This window comes from Myotis lucifugus, unplaced genomic scaffold (genome assembly GCF_000147115.1).
Source record: "Myotis lucifugus unplaced genomic scaffold, Myoluc2.0 scaffold_103, whole genome shotgun sequence".
Taxonomy (NCBI): Eukaryota; Metazoa; Chordata; class Mammalia; order Chiroptera; family Vespertilionidae; genus Myotis; species Myotis lucifugus.
In genome coordinates, this window is record NW_005871151.1 from 1,970,713 (window position 1) to 1,990,987 (window position 20,275).

A 20,275-nucleotide genomic window follows, 5' to 3' on the forward strand; every position below is an offset into this window, starting at 1 on the left:
GCGTCTGAGAACAAAGTTAGGCCTTGGACAATCAGCCCTTCAGTCAGCCTCAGGGAGCGGACCATTGCTACCCTCCCTGGGGTATACGGGGTCTGTCGACCCCTGAGATTTTCCTACTGATGGTGACAATGTGTGTTTCTAACTTTTTCTCTTATCAGCTTAAAAAAACACACACAAAAAAAACACCTCTAGTTTGATAATATCACTCTCGCTCTCTCTGCGTCAGCCACGTCAGCTTTGTCTGGGCTCTCCAGTCCTCACCTGTTCTCTCCAATCACCGTCCTCACCTACTCTGTTCCATCCGCATGGACAGTTCTTTCCTCTCCATCTCACCTGGAAAACTCCTGCTCATCCTTCAGCTCTCAGCTTAGTGTCTCGCCTTCAGAGTCACCGCTCGCACCTCCTGGTGTGATGTTCACCGTGTCTGTACTCAGCGGACTCGCCGTCGGTCTTCTTGGGGTGAGGGAAGGAACCTATATGAACAGCTGTGTCAAGCACTCACTGTGCCTCAGGCATTGTGCTGGATGCTTTACATTGAGTATTTTCTTTTTTAGAATATATTTTTATTGATTTCAGAGAGGGAGAGAGAGATAGAAACATTAATGACGAGAGAGAATCTTTGATCGGCTGCCTCCTGCACGCCCCACACTGGGGATCAAGCCCACAACCGCAGGCATGTGCCCTGACGGAATGGAACCGATGACCTCTTGGTTCCTGGGTTGACACGCAACTGCTGAGCCACACCTGGCTGGGCTGCATTGATTATTTTCAATTGTTGCTTTCTTCCTGCGTGGTCAGTATGAGGAGCTACATTTTGTAGGTGGAAAATTGAGGTTCAGACAAGTTCACTATCTTCTTACCCAGCATCCCACTGCTCATGAGGGGCCGAGTTGCTGTTTGAACCCAGGTCCATCGGAATGTAAAGCCCGTGTTCTGAGCACGGTGCCATGCCTGCCCCCTGCTTCTTCATGCTGGAGCCAGTGTTTGGGCCTCTGTCGGTGGCAGGGTGGGTGGCAGGTTGCTGGGCTTTCTGGGTGGGTGGGCTGGTGGCTGCCCGTTTCCAGGGGTCAAGGGTCAGGGAAGAGGTTGTTGCCAATTAATTACGTGCAGCAGCCGCTCTGCAGTGGGGCGATTACCACATTTGTTCACCATATGATGGCTTGGCTCCCAGTCGGGTCCCCAGAGAGAGCCATGCAGCCGTCCTTATTACCACCCTCTGTGCTGAGGGGCGGAAGCATAAAGAGGAGAAGTGACCACGTGGCTTGCATTGGCTCTGAGCGATCACATGGAGCTTCCTGACTGTGCCACCTCCACGCTGCTCCCCTCCCCCAGCTCCCCCCCCCCGCCCCCCGGCATGGGGCAACCGAGACCTTTCTTTGTCTCTCCTCCAGCCAATTTCTTTTCCTCTCCCTGTGCTTCTCCCCAGCAAATGCTGAGGCAAGAGAAGAGGAAGGGTCGCCGTGTGAGGTTGTGCAGCCTGGGCACTGCTCACAGGTGCCTTCCACATGGGGCCAGATGCCAGACTGGTCTCTGCTCACCTGTGCTCTGCCCTCTGACTGATGTACACAAAGATGTCCTGTAGGAAAAGGCTGGAGCGTGTGGCTCAGGGAAAAGACTATTCAATAGTCTTGGACTTGGGCAACCAAACACCGCCTCCCTCCTTGGGGTCTGTATTCACCAAGATGCCCGGACTGCAGACGTCCTGGAAACGTACGTCACTGTAGTCATCATTAATACCGTTATCGAGGCCTGAGCTCCTTAAACAGACTACGAGGAATAAGGCCCTGACCTCTGGTTCAAGGGCAAAGCCATTTGGGCAGGGTGTTTACGACCACAGAGTGTTCAGTTGAGCAAACGTGGATTCGGGCCCTCAGTCTGTCACTTACAGTGTGACCTACGGGCACTCACTCCCCCTCTCTGAGCCTCAGTTCCCTCATCGGGAATGGCGCATATAAAGACTGGTTGTCATTATTATGTAAACATGATAAAATACTAACAGCAGTTGCTTCCTAGGTGCCTGCCATTGTTCTATGCATCTTTATAGGGATTCATTCTTTTAATCCTCTGAACAGTTTATTTTCCAGATGAAGAATCTGAGGCACAGAGAGATGAACTAACTTGCCTAACGCCACACAGCGGCTGACCTGGGAAAGCCGGGATTTGGGTCAGGGCCCTTCTCTAACTCGCCAAGCAAAGCACATAGAAGTCAAGTCCGGCCCCAAAGAAAGTGCTCAATGAGCAGAAGCCGGCCCTGGTCTTAGTGGCAGCTACAGCCACCAGGGTCAGCACGTGGGGCGATTCTATAGATCAGTGGTTCTCAACCTGTGGGTCGCGACCCCTTTGGGCGTCGAACGACCCTTTCACAGGGGTCGCCTAAGACCATCGGAAAACACATATATAATTACATATTGTTTTTGTGATTAATCACTATGCTTTAATTATGTTCAATTTGTAACAATGAAAATACATCCTGCATATCAGATATTTACATTGGGATTCATAACAATAGCAAAATTACAGTTATGAAGTAGCAACAAAAATAATTTTATGGTTGGGGGTCACCACAACATGAGGAACTGTATTAAAGGGTCGCGGCATTAGGAAGGTTGAGAACCACTGCTATAGATCCTCTGCCATGTCATGTGGTTCTCAGACTCTGTTCCTCAAGGTACCCAGACTCTGTTCCTCAAGGCTTCAGACTGTTGGGGGCCTGAGTGGACAGGACTCCAGCTCCCCCTTCTCACCCCATCACCTTCACCCAGGGGATCAGATGCACTTTCATCTATTTATATATTAAAATTCCAAGCAAACATTTGTTTGGAAAAGAACTCTGCTGCCAAGTAAGAGTTTAAACACATGTGGCCCAGCCGAACCCACTCATTTTTAGATGCCTGTGCCACAGAGAGGGCAAAGGCCTTGCTCACGGACACACAGCAAGTGAGCCGGAGCCAGAGCAGCGGCTGTTCGCCGAGCCTCCTTCACCGTCTTGTTCTTTCCCCTCCGTGGCAACTGCAGAATGTCTTTTGCTCACATCTCCCAGTCCCATCATCCCAGGGCACTTCCCCCCGTCTCCACACACACCGCCTGTGTCTGTGCCTGGCCTGGGCTCACCCTCCTGCACATGCTGACAGGTGCCCCGTCCCGGCCACCACCCTGCTCCCACTGCTGGCTCTGTCTCTCACGGGTGAAGGTCGGGCCTGAGCTCCGAGAGGAAGGAGGGCTGACAGTTCCACAGTGTTCATGGGATACATTGGAGAAATGCTAAACCAACAGTCTTTGGAAATGCAGGCCTGGGGCCAGGCACAGAGCGGGCCAGCCTCAGTGGGAGTTGGAGGCGGGTGGTTATTCTGAGGGGGAATTAGTGTCTTTTAAGCACTGGATGAAGACATTGTTTATTCATGATCCTGGGAGCACAGAGATAAAACATGCATAATGGATTTGGGGTCTCTCAGCAGACAGCTCTGCTCCACTGTCTCCATCATCATCACAAAGACTCGGGGCCATCCACTGAGGCGGGCAGTGTTGTGTGGATTCTGCCCCTGCAGTGCACTGTGGGCGCAGGTCAGGAAGCTGAGGTTCAGAGAGGTGAAGGAACTGGCTCAAGGTCACCCCCGCGGATGGGGGAGCCAGAATTTCACCAGGTTTCTCTAACTCCCAAATTCACACCCCTTTGATGATGACGAGGTTCTCAAACTGGGACCCTGACCTCTAGGGCCGAGGGCAAAGCAATGGAGGCTGGATGTTATGGCTGTGAATTTAGATCAAGACCATCGAGATGCTCTAACTTGGGGTGGGCAGTATAGTAGGTACAAAGGTAGTTAAGACATCCTAAAAACACTCTCCACCTTCCAGTTAGCTATGAGGGCAGGTTACCATAGCAACAAGATCCCAAGAGTCTTGGCCTGTAAGAGATGCAACAGAAAGGCAGGACATTGTGCTCTGGACTGGCTGGTGTGGCTCAGTTGGTTGGGCGTCGTCCTGGGCACCAGGGTGTTGCCAGTTCAATTCCCAGTCAAGGGCACATGCCCAAGTTTCAGGCTCCATCCCCAGTAGGGGGTGTGCAGGAGGCAGCTGATCCACGTTGACCAGTGTTACCCACATCGATGTTTCTCTCTTTTTCTCCTTCTCCCTTCCTCTCTAAACAATAAAAATAAAAAATCTATAATACTTGGGTTTACATCAGTGATTCCCAAAGTGGGCGCTACCGCCCCCTGGTGGGCGCTGCAGCGATCCAGGGGGGCGGTGATGGCCACAGGTGCATTTGTTTTAACTTTTTTTTTATTACCTTTCTATTCTGAGTTCAATAAATAGTTTCATAATTTCAAACTTCAATGTTTCTAATTTACACCTTTACTATATTTTACAAAAAAGGTAGAAACATTAATACATATATCTTTCTGTTTAATTGCTATTAAAATTTAAAAAAAATTAATTTCCAGGGGGCGCTGAGTAATATTTTTTCTGGAAAGGGGGCGGTAGGCCAAATAAGTTTGGGAACCACTGGTTTACATCCTCGCTCTGCCCTTTCCTGGCCGTGTTGACCTTGAACACATTCTAAAAGCTCTCTGTGCTTTCGTTTCACCATTTGTAAAATGGACGTGACAAGGAGTTTCTCCTTATAGGGGAAAATAAAATAATATTTGTAAGGCGCTTAAAAAATAGTGCCTGGCATGTTCTCAGCCTGCATCATTGTTGTCTATCCAGCAGGAGAGCTGTGTGTGTGAAAGAGAGATGCTAGGAATGCCTGCCCTGTGGGGCCATGATGGTAAGGTTAGGATGATGTCATTCTTCTTTCATTTCCCTCTAATCCAGTGGTTCTCAACCTTCCTAATGCCGAGACCCTTTAATACAGTTCCTCATGTTGTGGTGACCCCCAACCATAAAATTATTTTCGTTGCTACTTCATAACTGTAATGTTGCTACTGTTATGAATCGTAATGTAAACATCTGATATGCTATATGTGTTTTCCGATGGTCGAGACCCACAGGTTGAGAACCGCTGCTAATCAAATCGTATGTATGAAAAGGTGCCTCGCCGTGGTCCATAGCTCATTTGGTTGGTGTTTCTTACTGTTGCATTCACATTGTGTTTATCTTGGTGACTGAATTTCGGGGCATCTCTCCTTCAGATTTTGTGCCCAAAGTGCTCCATTCACTTCACCCTAGTCCCGGCCCGGCGAGGACGTAGAGCCATTGCTGGCATACGGTAGTGGACATTCAGTTAACGTTTGCTGACTGCTCCAAGTCCATGGGCTTGGGGTCTTGCACCCAGTGGGTCTTCAATAGATGGAACCTTCTGCAGGGTTTGCATGCCGCAGGGGTTCAGAGCTCAGGTTTGGGAGTCAGACCATCTGGGTCCATATTTGGGCCCAGCCACTTACTGGGTGACTTTTTAAAGTCTCTTAATCTCTCTGTGCTTCAGTTCCCTTACATGTAACGTGAGGCTAATGATAGGATCTCCTTCATAAGGATGCTGTGAGGCTTTTAAAGGAGTTAATCCATCCAAGGTGCTTAAAAGAGTCTGAGACACAGGATGAACACGCAATGGATAGTAACCTCTTTATTACCTTTCTCCTGGGGTTAAGGGTCATGATGGACAAAATGGCAGAAATGAGTGGGGTGGCTCAGGAAGACTGGGTAGAACTCTGTCAGAGAACTGGATTTCAGTTCCTGAAGCCTTGGCCAGTGACAGGACTATCGGAAGAGCTTGCCTGACATGCAGCATCTGTCCCCGCTTCTCAGATGTTTGGAGTCGTTATGTTTATGGCCCAGGAATCCGGGTTTTCAACACGCCAGGTGAGTGTGCTGCAGGGGGTCCCAGGAGCACACGTGGAGAAACCCCAGATCTTGGCTTTGCAGGGAACAGCGTCTCTCTGAGGCCTGTGGCTTCCTGAGAACAAGCAGATCAGTCACTTCCTGTCTCCTTTTCTCCCTCCATCTCCCAGGAGGGGGCTCGGCTTCCAGATGGGGTCAGTTCCAGCTGCTCCCAGGCCTCCCTGAACCCTCTCCCTCCCCTGGGCCTCCCACTGTGCAAACCTCTGGCCCTCCGAGAATTCCCAGCAAGTGTGTGGAGGGCTCTGCGGCTGCTGCCCGCCTGCTGCGCCCCTCAGCTGCACGTGGGGCCTCTCTGCCAGGGGTTCCCTGCAAGCTGGGCTTTCCCTGGGAGATCTGACGCTGGATCCTTGACTGTGAACGGGCAGGACGCCCATGTCTCTTGTTCAGGGGCTGGGGAAGGGAGAGCAGCAGGAAGCTGGAACAGAGCTGTGCAGAGACGGGGCAGTGGCAGCGTGGAGGGGAGTAGGCTCTGCAGTCACACAGCCCCCCTGCTCCTGGCACTTTTCACCTCCTGGAGCTTTGGATGAGGGACTTAGTACCCAGGAGCCTCTTGGGCCCCTCGTTTTTAAACAGGGGCAATCCCGGGAGAGCTGTGAGAATTACGTGAAGAATGTCTGGTGCACAGCAAGAACTCAGGTGTAATTGTGTCAGCAGAGAATTGGGGTGGAGGTGGGTGGGGAAGATAAGCAGATCTTTGTCCTCTGCTCAGCCCTCCTCTTCCTGTCATCCGGACACTGTGCCCCACTCTCTGGAATGTTTCTTGGCTTTGCATGTGTGGTTCTTGTCCTCCCAACTAGATTGCAGGCTCAGTGAAGTCACGTTCTAGAGCAGCGGTTCTCAACCTTCCTCATGCCGCGACCCTTTAATACAGTTCCTCATGTTGTGGTGACCCCCAATTTCATTGTTACAAATTGAATATAATTAAACCATAGTGATTAATCACAAAACAATATGTAATTATATATGTGTTTTCCAATGGTCTTAGGCGACCCCTGTGAAAGGGTCGTTCGACCCCCAAAGGGGTCTCGACCCACAGGTTGGGGACCCACAGGTTGAGAACCGCTGTTCTAGAGGAATACTCTGCATGTGTTTGCCACCCACCCAAGGTTTATGGAATACCAACTTTGTGGAAAATGACTAATGATGGGGAATTCCAGTTTCTCTCTTATTTTGGGGGGAAAAATACCTTATTTACATTCCTTTTCATTTCATGACTAAGTGAAATAACCTGGAAGTGTCTGGCCCCTCCTAGGTCCAAAATACTGCTTTTTAAAGGTAGATGATGGCAAATTATAGCTGGCAAGAGACTTTAGTTTCACTGGATTTCACCTGGTGGTTTTATAGCTGAGAAAACTGAGGCTCAGAGAGGGGAAGTGGCTTGCAATTGGGGGATCTGCATCTGAACCACAAAACACAGAAAATGACATGGGTGACTGTATTCACGGCTCTCCCAGGCATGGCACTTCACATTGTAGAAGGACAGGAGAGAAGTTAATTCTTTACATACAAGGGATGCCTTTGGACATTGGGGCTTAATTTTCTCTCAGAGCTAGTTGAAAAGGGTTGGAATGGGTACCAGAGGTGTGGCTAGCCAGACACCTTACCCCATCTGAATGCCTCCCACAGTGGGTGAGAGTCACAGCCCAGGGGTTGGTGGTGTAGAAGAGACTGCCCCGTTATTGGTCCAAGTGCTTTGTAAAATCAGAAAGCCCTACAGACAGAAGAAGTTTTGCCTGCTTGTTGGAAGGGGGCTGACAAAACTCACAGATGTAGAGGCAAAATGCCTCTAAAACCCAAGTTCTGGTTTCACTGTGTATATTAAGGTAGGCTGACGGTTGTGGAAAAAACAAACTCACTTATGAGTTCACTGGGAGAGAGTTTTAGTTCTTTGTTACTCAGGGGTCCAGCCAGGCCCCTTCCATCTTGTGGCTCCATCATCTCTAGGTCCCCAGACTCCTGTGCAGGCTGTCTGCATCTGTTAGCTGATGAGAAAGAGAAGGGAGAAGACCATTTGTAAAGATTTGTATGGGCCAGGCGAGCCAAACATCATTATCACCAGCATTTTATTCATTCCACTGGCCAGAACTCGGTCATGTGTCTGCACCCAACCACAAAGGCCAGTGGGAAATGTAGTCCGGCTAGGTGCTCAGGTGAAAAAGGAAACACGTTTGGCCAACAAGTATCTAGAGTCTGCTTTGAAACTTTGAAACTTTGAACACATCTTGTCTGTTACCCATCTGTTAATGCAGGAAATGAGGCCCGCTTGCATTTTAGGCGGTTTCCAAGGATTAAAAGAGAAAGTGGCTCTTGCAGTGCTCAGGGAGAGAGAATGCAACACACTGCTGCTGTTACTAACTTCACCACCTCCTGAAAGCCTGGCCCAGGGCCGAGTACATAGTAGGTGCAAAACGAATCATTGTGCAGCTGAGGGTCTTCCCACCAGCTTCCTGAAAGCGTGCTTTGCCCCGGCGAGCTGGCGTTTGGTTCACACACACATCTTTTTGACAACTCACCCGTCGTCCCGATCAGTCATTGCCGATCGCCCCTGCCAGCTATGAGCTGAAACACAGAAAGGGTTTTATCTGGAGCCTGAAACATCCTGAAAGGAAGAGGCCTCCCTCCTTGGGCCCCTGGAAGGCTGCCCACCGCACCTCACATTCTTTTCAGCCTAGAGGCCGGTGGTAACCATGAGCTCACTGAGGGGCTGCTGCCGCCGGCTGTGGAGGCTGCTGCTGATGCATGGAGCCTGTGGCTCGGGGCCTGGAGACCTTGGTTCTGCGAGCCCCACTGTTGCTCAGAATGAGGAGAAAAGGCCCCACTGTTGTGGGTGTTATGAATGTTTAAGACAAAGGTCACGGCTCAGATAGTAGTAATAGAAACAGCTTACACTTCTGTAGTGTTTACTATGTGCTAGGCACATTAGCTGATGCAGTCTTCAAGGTACTCTATGCGAAAGGTCTAATTATATGGCAAATTTGTAGAGGAGAAAATTGGGACAGAAAACATTCACCGCCTCACCCCAGGTGGATCACGGGAGCATTTCTTTAGTTGGGGCGTGGACTCTGTAGTTTGCCGAAGTCCCCACCACTCCCTAATGTCTCCCAGACCTAGGGACTGAGTGTCAGTGGCCGTTTCTCTGTCCTTGGATGTGTTGCTTAAGCCTGCAGACACTGAATCCGGACCACCGTAGTTTCAATCGTGGCTCTGCCACAGTTTAGCTGTGCAAACTTGGGAAAGTTATTCATGCTCTAAATCTGTAGAGTGTGTCTAAAATTATTGGCCTTTTCTGCCCGGCTGGTGTGGCTCAGTGGTTGAGCATCAATCTATGAACCAGGAGGTCACAGTTCGATTCCCAGTTGGGGCACATGCCTGGATTGCGGGCTCGATCCCCAGTGTGGGGTGTTCAGGAGGCAGCGGGTCAATAATTCTCTGTCATCATCGGTATTTCTATCTTCTTCTCCCTTCCTCACTCTGTAACCAGTAAAAAAAACAAACAAAAAAAAAAAACAAACCTTTAAAAAAAATCACTCACCCTTGAGAGAACCAAGATGGCGGCATAGGTAAACACCGGAGACTGCTGCCGCAAACAACCACTTCAAAAATACAACTAAAAGACGGAACAGACATCACCCAGAACCACAGGAAGGCTGGCTGAGGAGAGACTCTTCAACTAGAAGGAAAGAGAACAGCATACCGAAGCTCAGAGGAGGCGCAGTGTGGAAAATATAAAGGTACCGAGGTGCGCGCACAAAGCGGGCTGGTGGCTGAGGGCGCGGTTGTCGTTTTCAGTCGAGAGGGAGTCTCAGACTCTGGGCTCCAGATCCAGGCGAGTCTCTAGGGATTCAGACTCAGACGGGAGAAGCGGGATTGTCCAGCATCAGTTGGAATCTGAGGGCAGCTTTCTCTCCGAGGTTTGCAGCGGCGGCCGGGGTTCTGAGAAGCAGAGCCTCTGGGAACGGGACTAAGAGCAGCCATAACTGCACCCTCCGCCCGCCCTGTTGATCCCGCCCCGCCCAAGCCCTGCGCAGAGCCATTTGCCGGATCGCCTCAGGCAAAGGCTAGATTAGCACCTCCCCAGAGGACAGAAGTTTTCCACACAGCTGATTCTCACAGCCAGTCAGCCTGGAGGTCAAATCCCTCTAGTATCAACTACAACAATCAGGGCTTAACTACAACAAGACTGCGCACAAAGACCACTAGGGGGTGTACCAAGAAAGCGTAAAAAATGCGGAGACAAAGAAACAGGACAAAACTATCAAGGGAGGATATTGAGTTCAGAACCACACTTTTGAGGTCTCTCAAGAGGCTTCTGGAGTCTGTTGATAAACTTGATGAGATGTACAGGAAATCTAATGAGACCCTCGATGGTGTGATAAAGGACCATCTAGAAAGTAAGCATACACTGACTGAAATAAAGAATATTATACAGACTCCCAACAGCAGACCAGAGGAGGGCAAGAATCAAGTCAAAGATTTGAAATGTAAAGAATCGAGAAACACCCAACCAGAAAAGCAAAATGAAAAAAGAACCCAAAAATACGAAGATAGTGTAAGGAGCCTCTGGGACAGCTTCAAACGTACCAACATCAGAATTATAGGGGTACCAGAAGATGAGAGAGAGCAAGATATTGAAAACCTATTTGAAGAAATAATGACAGAAAACTTACCCCACCTGGTGAAAGAAATAGACTTACAGGTCCAGGAAGCGCAGAGAACCCCAAACAAAAGGAATCCAAAGAGGACCACACCAAGACACATCATCATTAAAATGCCAAGAGCAAAAGACAAAGAGAGAATCTTAAAAGCAGCAAGAGAAAGAAACTCAGTTACCTACAAGGGAATACCCATACGACTATCAGCTGATTTCTCAACAGAAACTTTGCAGGCCAGAAGGGAGTGGCAAGAAATATTCAAAGTGATGAATACCAAGAACCTACAACCAAGATTACTTTATCCAGCAAAGCTATCATTCAGAATTGAAGGTCAGATAAAGAGCTTCACAGATAAGAAAAAGCTAAAGGAGTTCATCACCACTAAACCAGTATTATACGAAATGCTGAAAGGTATCCTTTAAGAAGAGGAAGAAGAAAAAGGTAAAGATACAAATAGTGAACAACAAACATGCATCTATCAACAAGTGAATCTAAGAATCAAGTGAATAAATAATCTGATGTACAGAATGAACTGGTGATTATAATGAATCAGGGACATAGAAAGGGAATGGACAGACTATCCTTGGGGGGGAAAGGGGAATGGGAGATGCGGGAAGAGACTGGACATAAATCGTGCACCTATGGATGAGGACAGTGGGTGGGGAGTGAGGGCGGAGGGTGGGGCGGGAACTGGGAGGAGGGGAGTTATGGGGGGGAAAAAAAGAGGAACAAATGTAATCTGAACAATAAAGATTTTAAAAAATTAAAAAAAAAATCACTCACCCTTGTGCCTCCAAGGGCTGTATTTCATCCAGGCTAACAGTTTGTAGTCTCTTATTTGAGGCATAGTCACATCTTCTCTATCTGCCAACAGAAGCGGGAATGACCCTGTAGCAGAGGCTAACAGATGTGGAAACTGGAGCCCATACAGTTCCAGTAACTTTGCCAGGGCCGGTGAGGGAACCAGACCTCCCATTAGAACCGAGCCTACAAATCTGCCCACTACATTCATCATCCCTTTATCTGCTTGTTTGGCAAAAGCCTCTGTTCCCAGAACCCGGTGTGGATGCTTTGAAATGAACAGCTCCTCCACTTATTAGCAGGGGGACCTTCCTCCGCCTTAATGTTCTCTTCTGGAAAATGGGCTGATGAAAACTCTTTTGCACAGGTTGTTGGGATTGAATGAGAGAAGGTATGTCAGGCTGCTCTCTCTGTCTCCAGGCTTTGCAGGTGTTGGCCAGGCTTCCGTGGAATACCTATTTGCCACCGCACACACAGAACATGTCCTCATCATGGCCAGCTTTCACCCGTCTTGCCGATTCCCTCTTAACACTCACTTGTCTTTAGAAGCCCTCACTGGCTGTGTTCTTCCTGGGGGTTGGGGACGGGGCCACACGCATCATATTGTTCTGAAATGGCCCGTGTCCTCACTTGTCCCCACACCATCCTGTACTCAGAGCTGTGTATGTCCTGCTCCAGAATTTATCCTCAGCACCAAGCCCCACACTCATGCACAATAAGGGTGTGTTGGGGCAGCAGCCACCCTAGGAATGTGCCTCCGCTTCCTTCCCATTGGAGCAGAGCCGGGGAGCTCCCAGCTCCCTCCTCACCCTCCCACCTAAGCTGCGCAGCCTCCCCAGTTCTTGTAGGGATCTCGGGGCCCCTTCTGAGAGGTGGGCTGCACTGTGACGGGCTCTGCTCGCTCACATGCTGGGAGGAAAGGGCCTGGCTGTCCCCTCCCTTAAGCGGCGTTAGCTGTAGCGGGCAGGGCTGGGCCAGCTCAGAGAATGATTGGTGGACATTGTGAGGCAGAAAGGCCGTGTGGCCCTTGGGTTCCAAAATGCAGCCTGTGGAGCCAGACTGCCTGAGTTCGAATCCTGGCAAGACCCCTTCCTCGGTTTTCTCATCTGTAACATGGTCACTGACCTCAGAGGGTTGTTCTAAGGGTTAAAGAATTAGAATCTGTTAAGCTCTTAGAATAGAATGTAATGCATGGTAAATAAATAAAAGTATTTGTTAGGTAAAACGCTAAACGGGCAAAGCAGGATACCTGCCAGTCCTTCCTTAAGTGGGAGCGTCAAGAAGGGCAGGGTGGTTGGGAGCTGTGCGGTCGGGAAGGCTCGCGGAGGCGAAGGAATTTGACCCGGTCTGGAAGGGTGGAGAGGGTCTTCGTTCGTGGCAGGAAAGAGTAAGAGCCGACACTTCTGCAGCAGCTCCTAAAAGCCAGACATTACGTGCTTGACATGCATTTATCCACTCAGGGCTCATGTTCCCAGTGAGGAAACCGATGTTCGGGTGGGTTAAGGACCCGGCTAGTAAGTAGCAAAATTGACATTTGAACCCAGATCTTGCTGGCTCCAGGGCGTGTTCTCCAGCCCTTATCTCCGCTGGAATGTGGCACTTTGTCGCTGGAAGCGCTGGCCACTGTACTCAGCGTTCAAGTGCTCCGCACGGCGCTGGAAGGCCGACTCCCCTTCATCAGCGCCCGAAGCACACGGCATCCGCCCGACTTCCAGGGCCCACGCAGACTGGTTCGACCAGAGACTGCAACCCGCATCATGCTGCATCGCCCGCATTTTCCTCTCCACCCGACACCCATCCAGTCAACAGACATGTGTGAGCGCTTCCTGTGTGCTAAGTGCATCTGTTGGATGCTGTTGCCGTATCAGCAAAGCAGACAGACGTGTTCCCTGCCCTCGAGTAGCTTGTAGTGCAATGGACGGGGGCAGATACTCATCAAATAAATGTGCCATGTTAGAATCTAAGTAGAAAAATACGAGGTGCTGAGTCTTGCCTGGAAAGGATACCCAGTTGATGTCATTTCGTTGTCTGGGGTGGGGTGAACGTGACTGTAGCATACACTCCCTGGTCTTTATATCCTCAAGGGGAAAAGAGTGTATGGACTGCAGGCTGTCAGCCAGGCATTGCTTGCACTCCTAGAAATGAAGTGAGGATTGTGTTAAGCTATTGCCCTCTCAGAGCTGACAGTCTAAGACGGAGGCTGACATGTAATTTAAAACGATCGCACACTTAGAGAAGTCTGCACAGAAGTCAAAGCTGTCCACAGGGCATGCATCATGTTCTGTTCACTGTGTAGCTCTGGGAAGAGTGCTGGCACATAGTAGGGATTTAATGAACAGTTACTGAATGAACAGTGACCATGGCATCTGCACTGGGTTTTGAAGGATGAATAGAACTTTGTCGGGAAGTTTCCTGGGACTTGGCAGGGCTCGGATGTAAGAGATTCCATCGGGACTGAGAGACGGAGGGGCGTCTGCTCTGAACAGGGACCTCGGAAGACGGCCCTGTGCGGAGCGGCCGCTCCATCTCAACCCTCGCTTGACGCCAGTCCACCTTTAAGAGCTGGTCTCTGGGTTTTGATTGGAAAGTTCCACTGGAGAAGGAGCCTGAAGGTCACACTCGGTCAGAATATTTCAGCTGCTCTTAGAGGTTGTTATATCTCACCTCCTCGCTTCCCCATAAAGGGACTAAGGCTCAAGAGGGGAATTATCATGGTCCAGGTCTCGGGCTGTTCGCTGCCGGGGCCGGGACAGGAAGCAGGTGATTAACTCCAGGCCTCTGTCCTTTCCATCGGAGGAAGGGTTTCTGAGCCTTTTTAATTAATTAATTAATTAACTTTTATTTTAAGCGGCAGACGCTATTTTCCAAATAAAAGCTTATTTGGATAAAGTCAGATCTTGCTGACTCCAGGGCATATCCATTTCATGGCTGAGGACACGGGAACTCAGAGAGGTCAGCTACTTGCCTGTGGTCACACAGGCGGTAAGGACTGTTTCTTTTTCTTTTCTTTTTTTTAATCTTCACTCGAGGATATATTTCCATTGATTTTTAGAGAGAGTGGAAGAGAGAGGGAAAGACAGAAACATCGGTGCGAGAGAAACACATCAATGGGTTGCTTCTTGCACGAGCCCGACCAGGGCCCGGGTCGGAGAGGAGACTGCAACCAAGGTACATGCCCTCGACCGGAATCGAACCTGGGACCCTTTGGTCCACAGGCCGAAGCTCTATCCACTGACCCAAACCGTCTAGGGCACCAGCCCAGGTTTCTTGACAGCCCAACTTCCTCTCTCCCAAAGATAGACACAAAGACTTACACACACACACACACACACACACACACACACACATGGAAGCCATCATGCTTTTTGTCAGATCAAACTGCCTATATCATTGCTTCATTTAGTCCTGACAGTGGTACCATTTCTTCAGTCAGTGAACTTTTATTGAGCACCTACTGTACAAGCAGATGTAGCATAGATAGATGGACAGACATCATATGAATAATGACAAGTGTGGTGAGTGTTAACACTCCGGTGTGGGGTGAATTTCCCGCCAAAATATAAGATGGCTCTGTCTTTTGGTTTTGTTCCATCCACCAAAAGGGTGGATTACAAACAAATATTTGGTAATACGCAGTTACAATCGGCCCGAGTTTACACGTTTCCCGCACTCCACCGCAAATCTATATGAACCGAGTTAAAGACGGCTCCCGTGGAGTACGCGCAATTCACGAGAGCCGACTTAACTCGTTTCCCCCACTCCAAGTGTTAACAAAGGGAGAAAGGGAAGTGGACTCCGGATGTGTTGTTATCCCCATTATAGAGATGAGGAAACTGAGGCTCAGGTAGATGAAAGGCTCGATCACAATCACAGGTCAAATAATAGAAATCGCTGAAATTCACTGCATACTAACTACAGGCCAGGCACGTTGCATGAACTCAAGTCCCCTCAACAGCTCTGTAATGTAAATACTGTTACTCTCTTCATTTTCCCAAAGGAATGTGAGTCACAGGCTGAAAGTAACTTGGCTGAGGTGGAAGGGGCCGAGTCAGGGTTTGAACCCAGGCTGCCAGCTCCAGAGCCTGCGTGCCTCACCCTTGGGGAGCCAGGTGTGAGGGCCTCCGCCGCTGCTGTTTCTGCAGGTGGAGTGATGGGAGCCGGGTCACAGTCCCCGCCCTTCCCAGGAACTGGGAAGCCCCTCGGAGTGCCGCTGTGTCCCTGGTGAGGCACTGTCCCTAGTGAGAGCTCTGCTGTAGGGAAGCAAGGCGCCCCCTCCGGGCAGGGACAGCCCCACGCCAGTGCCGTGCTGTGCTGGGCAGCCTGGCTCGGATGGACGCCCCTTCCTAAGTAGGCAGCGCTCCCCAGCCGGGGCCTCTGATCTCAGCGATTAGAGGGAGCTTCATGCTGCAGGAATCTGAGACCTCAGCAGAGAGGAAAGCAAGGTCCCCAACGTCCCGCTGCCAGCACATTTTTATCTCACAGGGCAGGCGCCAGTCCAGGCTCTCACATTCCTGCAGGGCCCAGGGTGCTCAGCGGTTGGGCCGGTGGCTGGGCTGGGCTGGGGTTGGGGGCAGAGCCTTCAGGACCTGCTGGCCCCTGCCCCATCTGGAGACCCAAGGAGAGCCAGAGGAGCTCTCCAAGGGGGCAGTGCGGCAGCCAGGCCTCCTGGGGAGGGGGTTAAACAAGGGCCCTCGGGAGGGATGGGGCCTTTCCAGGGGCTGAGGTTAAGGGGGGAGGTGCGGGGGGGAGTACAGGTTACTAACCGTCCCCAGAGAATCTGAGTTCTGAACTACCACCCGCTGATAGCCGCACACAGTTAGAGAAGTTCGTGTGTTTATAGTCATCTCACGCGAACCTCACAGTGGGTCCGTGGTCCCTCACCTGCAGCATGAGACTCGTGCTCATCAGGTCAGGCTCGCACGAGGCCAGGCTGGGAGGGGGTTCACAGTGTCCCTTCCTCACAGAGCTGCTTGATTCAGGAAAAAGCTTTAAGAACAAAAAAGTTCTGTGAAGTGTGATCTTTTATTACAATGAATGCCAAAGGCCGCGATTGTCCACAAATACCCACCTTCTTTTGTCAGCCTATTATTGTGGTTCTGTTTTCCAGTGATTTATCGAAAGCTTCCTTGAAGGCAACTTCATGTTTAGCCTCTTGTCTCTTATGATAATAAGTTACCGTGTTAAGTTTACTGTAGAATGAAAGAAGTAAACTGTGAATGTATATCTTTAAGGTTTCGGTATCATATTTGTATGTGTGTGTTATATACTGTGTGTGTGTGTGTGTGTGTGTGTGTGTGTGTATTTCAGAGAGGAAGGAAGAGGGAAAGAGAGGTAGAACATCAATGATGAGGGAGAATTATTGATTGGCTGCCTCTTGCATGCCCCATACTGGGATTGAGCCTGAAACCTGGGCATGTGCCCTGACCAGGAATTGAACCTTGACCTTCTGGTTCACAGGTCGACACTCAACCCCTGGGCCATGCCAGCTGGGCTGTATGTGTGTGCTTCCTGACTTCCAAGCTAGACCCCAAACTCCCCAGGGCTGACCCATGTCTAATTCTTACCTGTGATTAGCATTAATTGAGCATTTTTCTATGTGCCAGGTAGTGCTCTAAGGGTGTTACATTAAGTAATTCATTTAATCCTCCCAACAATCCTATTAAGCAGCATAGTTATGATCCCTTCTTTGCGAGCAAGGAAACGGGCACACAGAGAGACTGCGTCACACGTCTACTGGCTGGTGATCTGGCCCCAGCGTCCTCACTCTTAGGCACTGACGCCGTTGCCTCCCCGGAGCCCCTCCCTCAGAACCCTGCATCTAGGAGGCAGCGGACATGCCTGTGAGTTTCATTTCAGGCCCTTCCCTTCCCCAGTTGTACTCTAGTGAGTAACTGGAGAAATGAGCCTCAGGGATGCGAGATAACTGGGCTTTCACTGCGTGTAACAGAAAACCCGCCACGTACACGGCTGGCAATAAAGACGTTTCTTTTTCTCACACAATTAAGAGCCCGGATGCTGCCGTGTCCAGGTTGGGTGCAGCGAGAGAATTTGCCGTCCAGGATCCAGGCTCTTGTCCTTCTGTCCCCATATTCAGCATATCGGCTTTTTCTTCTCATGATCCTCCCCTCAGTGTCCGTCTTGGTCTGGGTTCCCCAGAGTCACGAAGCCAATAGGAGGAATAGAACACGTGTATGTATGTGCTATGAGGACTTAACTCACGTGATTACGGAGCCTGACAAGTCCAAGGTCTACGCATCGCGCTGGAGACCCGGGAAAGCGGACGGTGTAAATCCCAGTCCGAGTTCAAGTCCGAAGGACGGAAAACACTGACATCCCACCTCAAAGACATTCAGGCAAAGAGAAGGATCCTTTCTCCGTCAGCCTTGGGTTCTACTCCGGCCTCTGACAGGTGGACGGGGTCCACTCACACGGGGAGGGCAGTCTGCTCCACTCCGCCCCCTATTCAAATGTTAACCTCATTCGGAAACACCCTCCCAGTCACACCCAGAACCTCTGGCATCCCTGCCCTATCTCCTCCGTCATTAAACCTCCTGTTCTTTCTCCTCCTTACCGTCTCCAGGATAAGGATGTAGAGTATATTGCACACTTTGTGGGCCTTTTATAGAATTGTTGTATTTTGCCCTAACCGGTTTGGCTCAGTGGATAGAGTGTCGGCCTGCAGACCGAGAGGGGACGCTGGAAAGGCCGCCACACCTCTTCAAAGCCCTCAGGAAAGGGGCCCTTTCTCACAGCCAGAGGTTGTGACACCAGGAGCCAGGGTAGCTCACTGAGAACTTGGGTCCAGAGGATGACGCTGAGCCTCTGATTCCCTCACCCCTTTCACTGTCATCATTGCTCGGTGATGTGAGTCATGCATTTTATTGACTGTTATTTGCAGCCAAAATCATTGTGCATCCAGAAGAGAGAAGCAGAGACCGCCAAACACCTTTTTCTTTGCACCCAGCTCCCTGGTGCCATTCTTCTAGACACGTGTATGCACTACATTCCATACAGATGGGTGGCGGGCAGCTGGTGGTAGATGTTGTGTGAATGTTGAGGTTAGCTTCATTCTCAGAAGTGTCTGTTGGTCGCTAACGGTTAGACACAACCTCACTGCCCGTCCCCGGGGTGCCGGTTAGAGAAATGAGGGCAGAGCCATGCAATGAGGTACAATCCCCAATACAAGAAGCACCTCCGTTTGTGCTGACAGGAAAGGCTGTCCCAGATATGCTGCCACGTAGGAAAACAAGGGTCAGAACAGCAGACAGAAGGCTTTGACTTCCATGGTCATTGAAAACACCTGCAGTCACGGCCAGGCTTGTGGTTCAGGAAAGGATCCTGGAAGGTGGACACAAGATCCTAAACAGAGCTCCCACATGGAGGGGCCCGTGAGGACAGTGAGCGAAGGTGGGGCTGGAAGGAGCCAGGCTGCGCGACACCTGCACAGCAGGGGGACCTGCAGGGCGAACCGGCTGGCGAGGCCGACCTCTGGAGGAGGAAGCTTCGAGGCTCCGGAGGGTTCCCAGCAGGCCTGCCACAGGGTCTCGCGTCCACGAATTACCTATTTTTAAGATATCAAAGAAGGTTTTTAAAAATTGTGTGCATGGAAACTCTGACCAGCGTCACAAATAAATGCCGCTTACCTGTCAGCGTTAGTGATCGGGATTGTCACTCTCAGGGGCTCACTGTGTGCAGACGCTGGCCTCCCCTCTTGGTCTGGCTTGGCCTCTTCCGTCCTGTAGCCACTCTGTGAGGTGCATGTTCTTTTACCCGCCTGTTCGTCACAGATGGGGAAACTGAGGCGCCGAAGTGTTCACTGGTGTTCCAGGACCACACAGAAGCAGGGCCTGAGCCCAACGTCCATGCCCTGGACAGTCCACTCACTGACCTCTGGGGTTACTGCAAGGGTTCCAAGAGCTCAGAGGCGCTTGGCCAGTGTTGGCCTCCACCCGTGGTCCTCAGCAGTTCATGTACCAGCAGGTTACACGTATAGTTAAGCTCTTAGAAATGTTGCGCAGGTTCAGCCATGCTTGTGCCACTTGCTGACGTGTTTCTTGGCGTTGAGTATCGAAAATCCCACCCAGCTGGGGAAAGAATCCATCTATGCCACCTGGACTTCGGAGAAACGTACCTAAGTATTGTGTCTATAGTCACCACCTTGCTCTTTGTCCAGCAGCCATTCAGTGACCATCGCTATGGACTCGGCAGGGAATTACCCTGTGATCAGTCGGTGACACATGACGATGGTCTTGGGAGGCACTGAGCCCCGACAGACCCTGCTTGGCTGTGTGCTCTGTACACACCAAAGCCAGCTGCCCCACCTCTGCTCTGTGAGACAGAGATCACAAATGCCCCCCTTCGTTCCTCAACGCCTGTCACGTCATCGATGCTCAGTCACCGTGCGTTGAATGACGAGGTCGCCCCAGGTCACCTGGTGGCAGCTGTCATTTCTGCAAAGGGCACCTAACGGGGGGTTCCCAGTGCGGCTGTCTGTTCCAGTCACCTGGAGAACTGAAAATCCCAGCCCCGGGCCAGTCACAGCAGGACATCATCGGGCGGAAAGAGGGAAGGTGTGGGTGTGGATAGTTTGGGGAGCTCCCCAGGTGATTCCAGTGGGCAGCTAAGCTTGAGAGGCCCCACTTAGAAGCAACCCCCCGACCTGCAGGGTCCCAGTTCCAGACACGGCGGGCGAGACCCACAGGGCTTCCGCGAAAGCTGCCCCTGCCTCTCCTGCTTTGATGGGCGTGAGCTGAGCAGGCTGCAGCCAAGATCCTGTCGGAGGAAGTTCCCGGGCACAGGGAAAGGTGTAGCTGGAAGCACTTATGCTGGAAGCCCTGGCTGGGTGATAGTCCTAAAAATCACTGCCATATGTCTCCAGCGGGGAGGGCAGGGCCCACATCACCCCCTCCACGCTCCACAGCCTCCCTGCCGTCAGCGGCTGCGTCCTCGCCCAGGGGGGCCCCCAGAGAGGCTCCGTTTAGTCTAAC

The 20,275-nt window shown here is 50.8% G+C and overlaps 1 protein-coding gene across 2 annotated transcripts in view; it reads left to right on the forward strand.

Annotated features, from left to right (window-relative positions):
• The window catches only part of SYN3 (synapsin III), a 344,960-nt gene that overhangs the window by 66,792 nt on the left and 257,893 nt on the right, over positions 1–20,275 (forward strand). The window contains exon 4 of one of the 2 annotated variants that reach the window (XM_023757231.1): positions 3,804–3,806. The exons of the other annotated variant lie outside the window; for it this stretch is intronic. Within the exon in view, the coding sequence (XP_023612999.1) occupies positions 3,804–3,806 (3 nt within the window). The remainder of the gene's footprint in view (positions 1–3,803; positions 3,807–20,275) is intronic. 2 annotated transcript variants of the gene reach the window in all.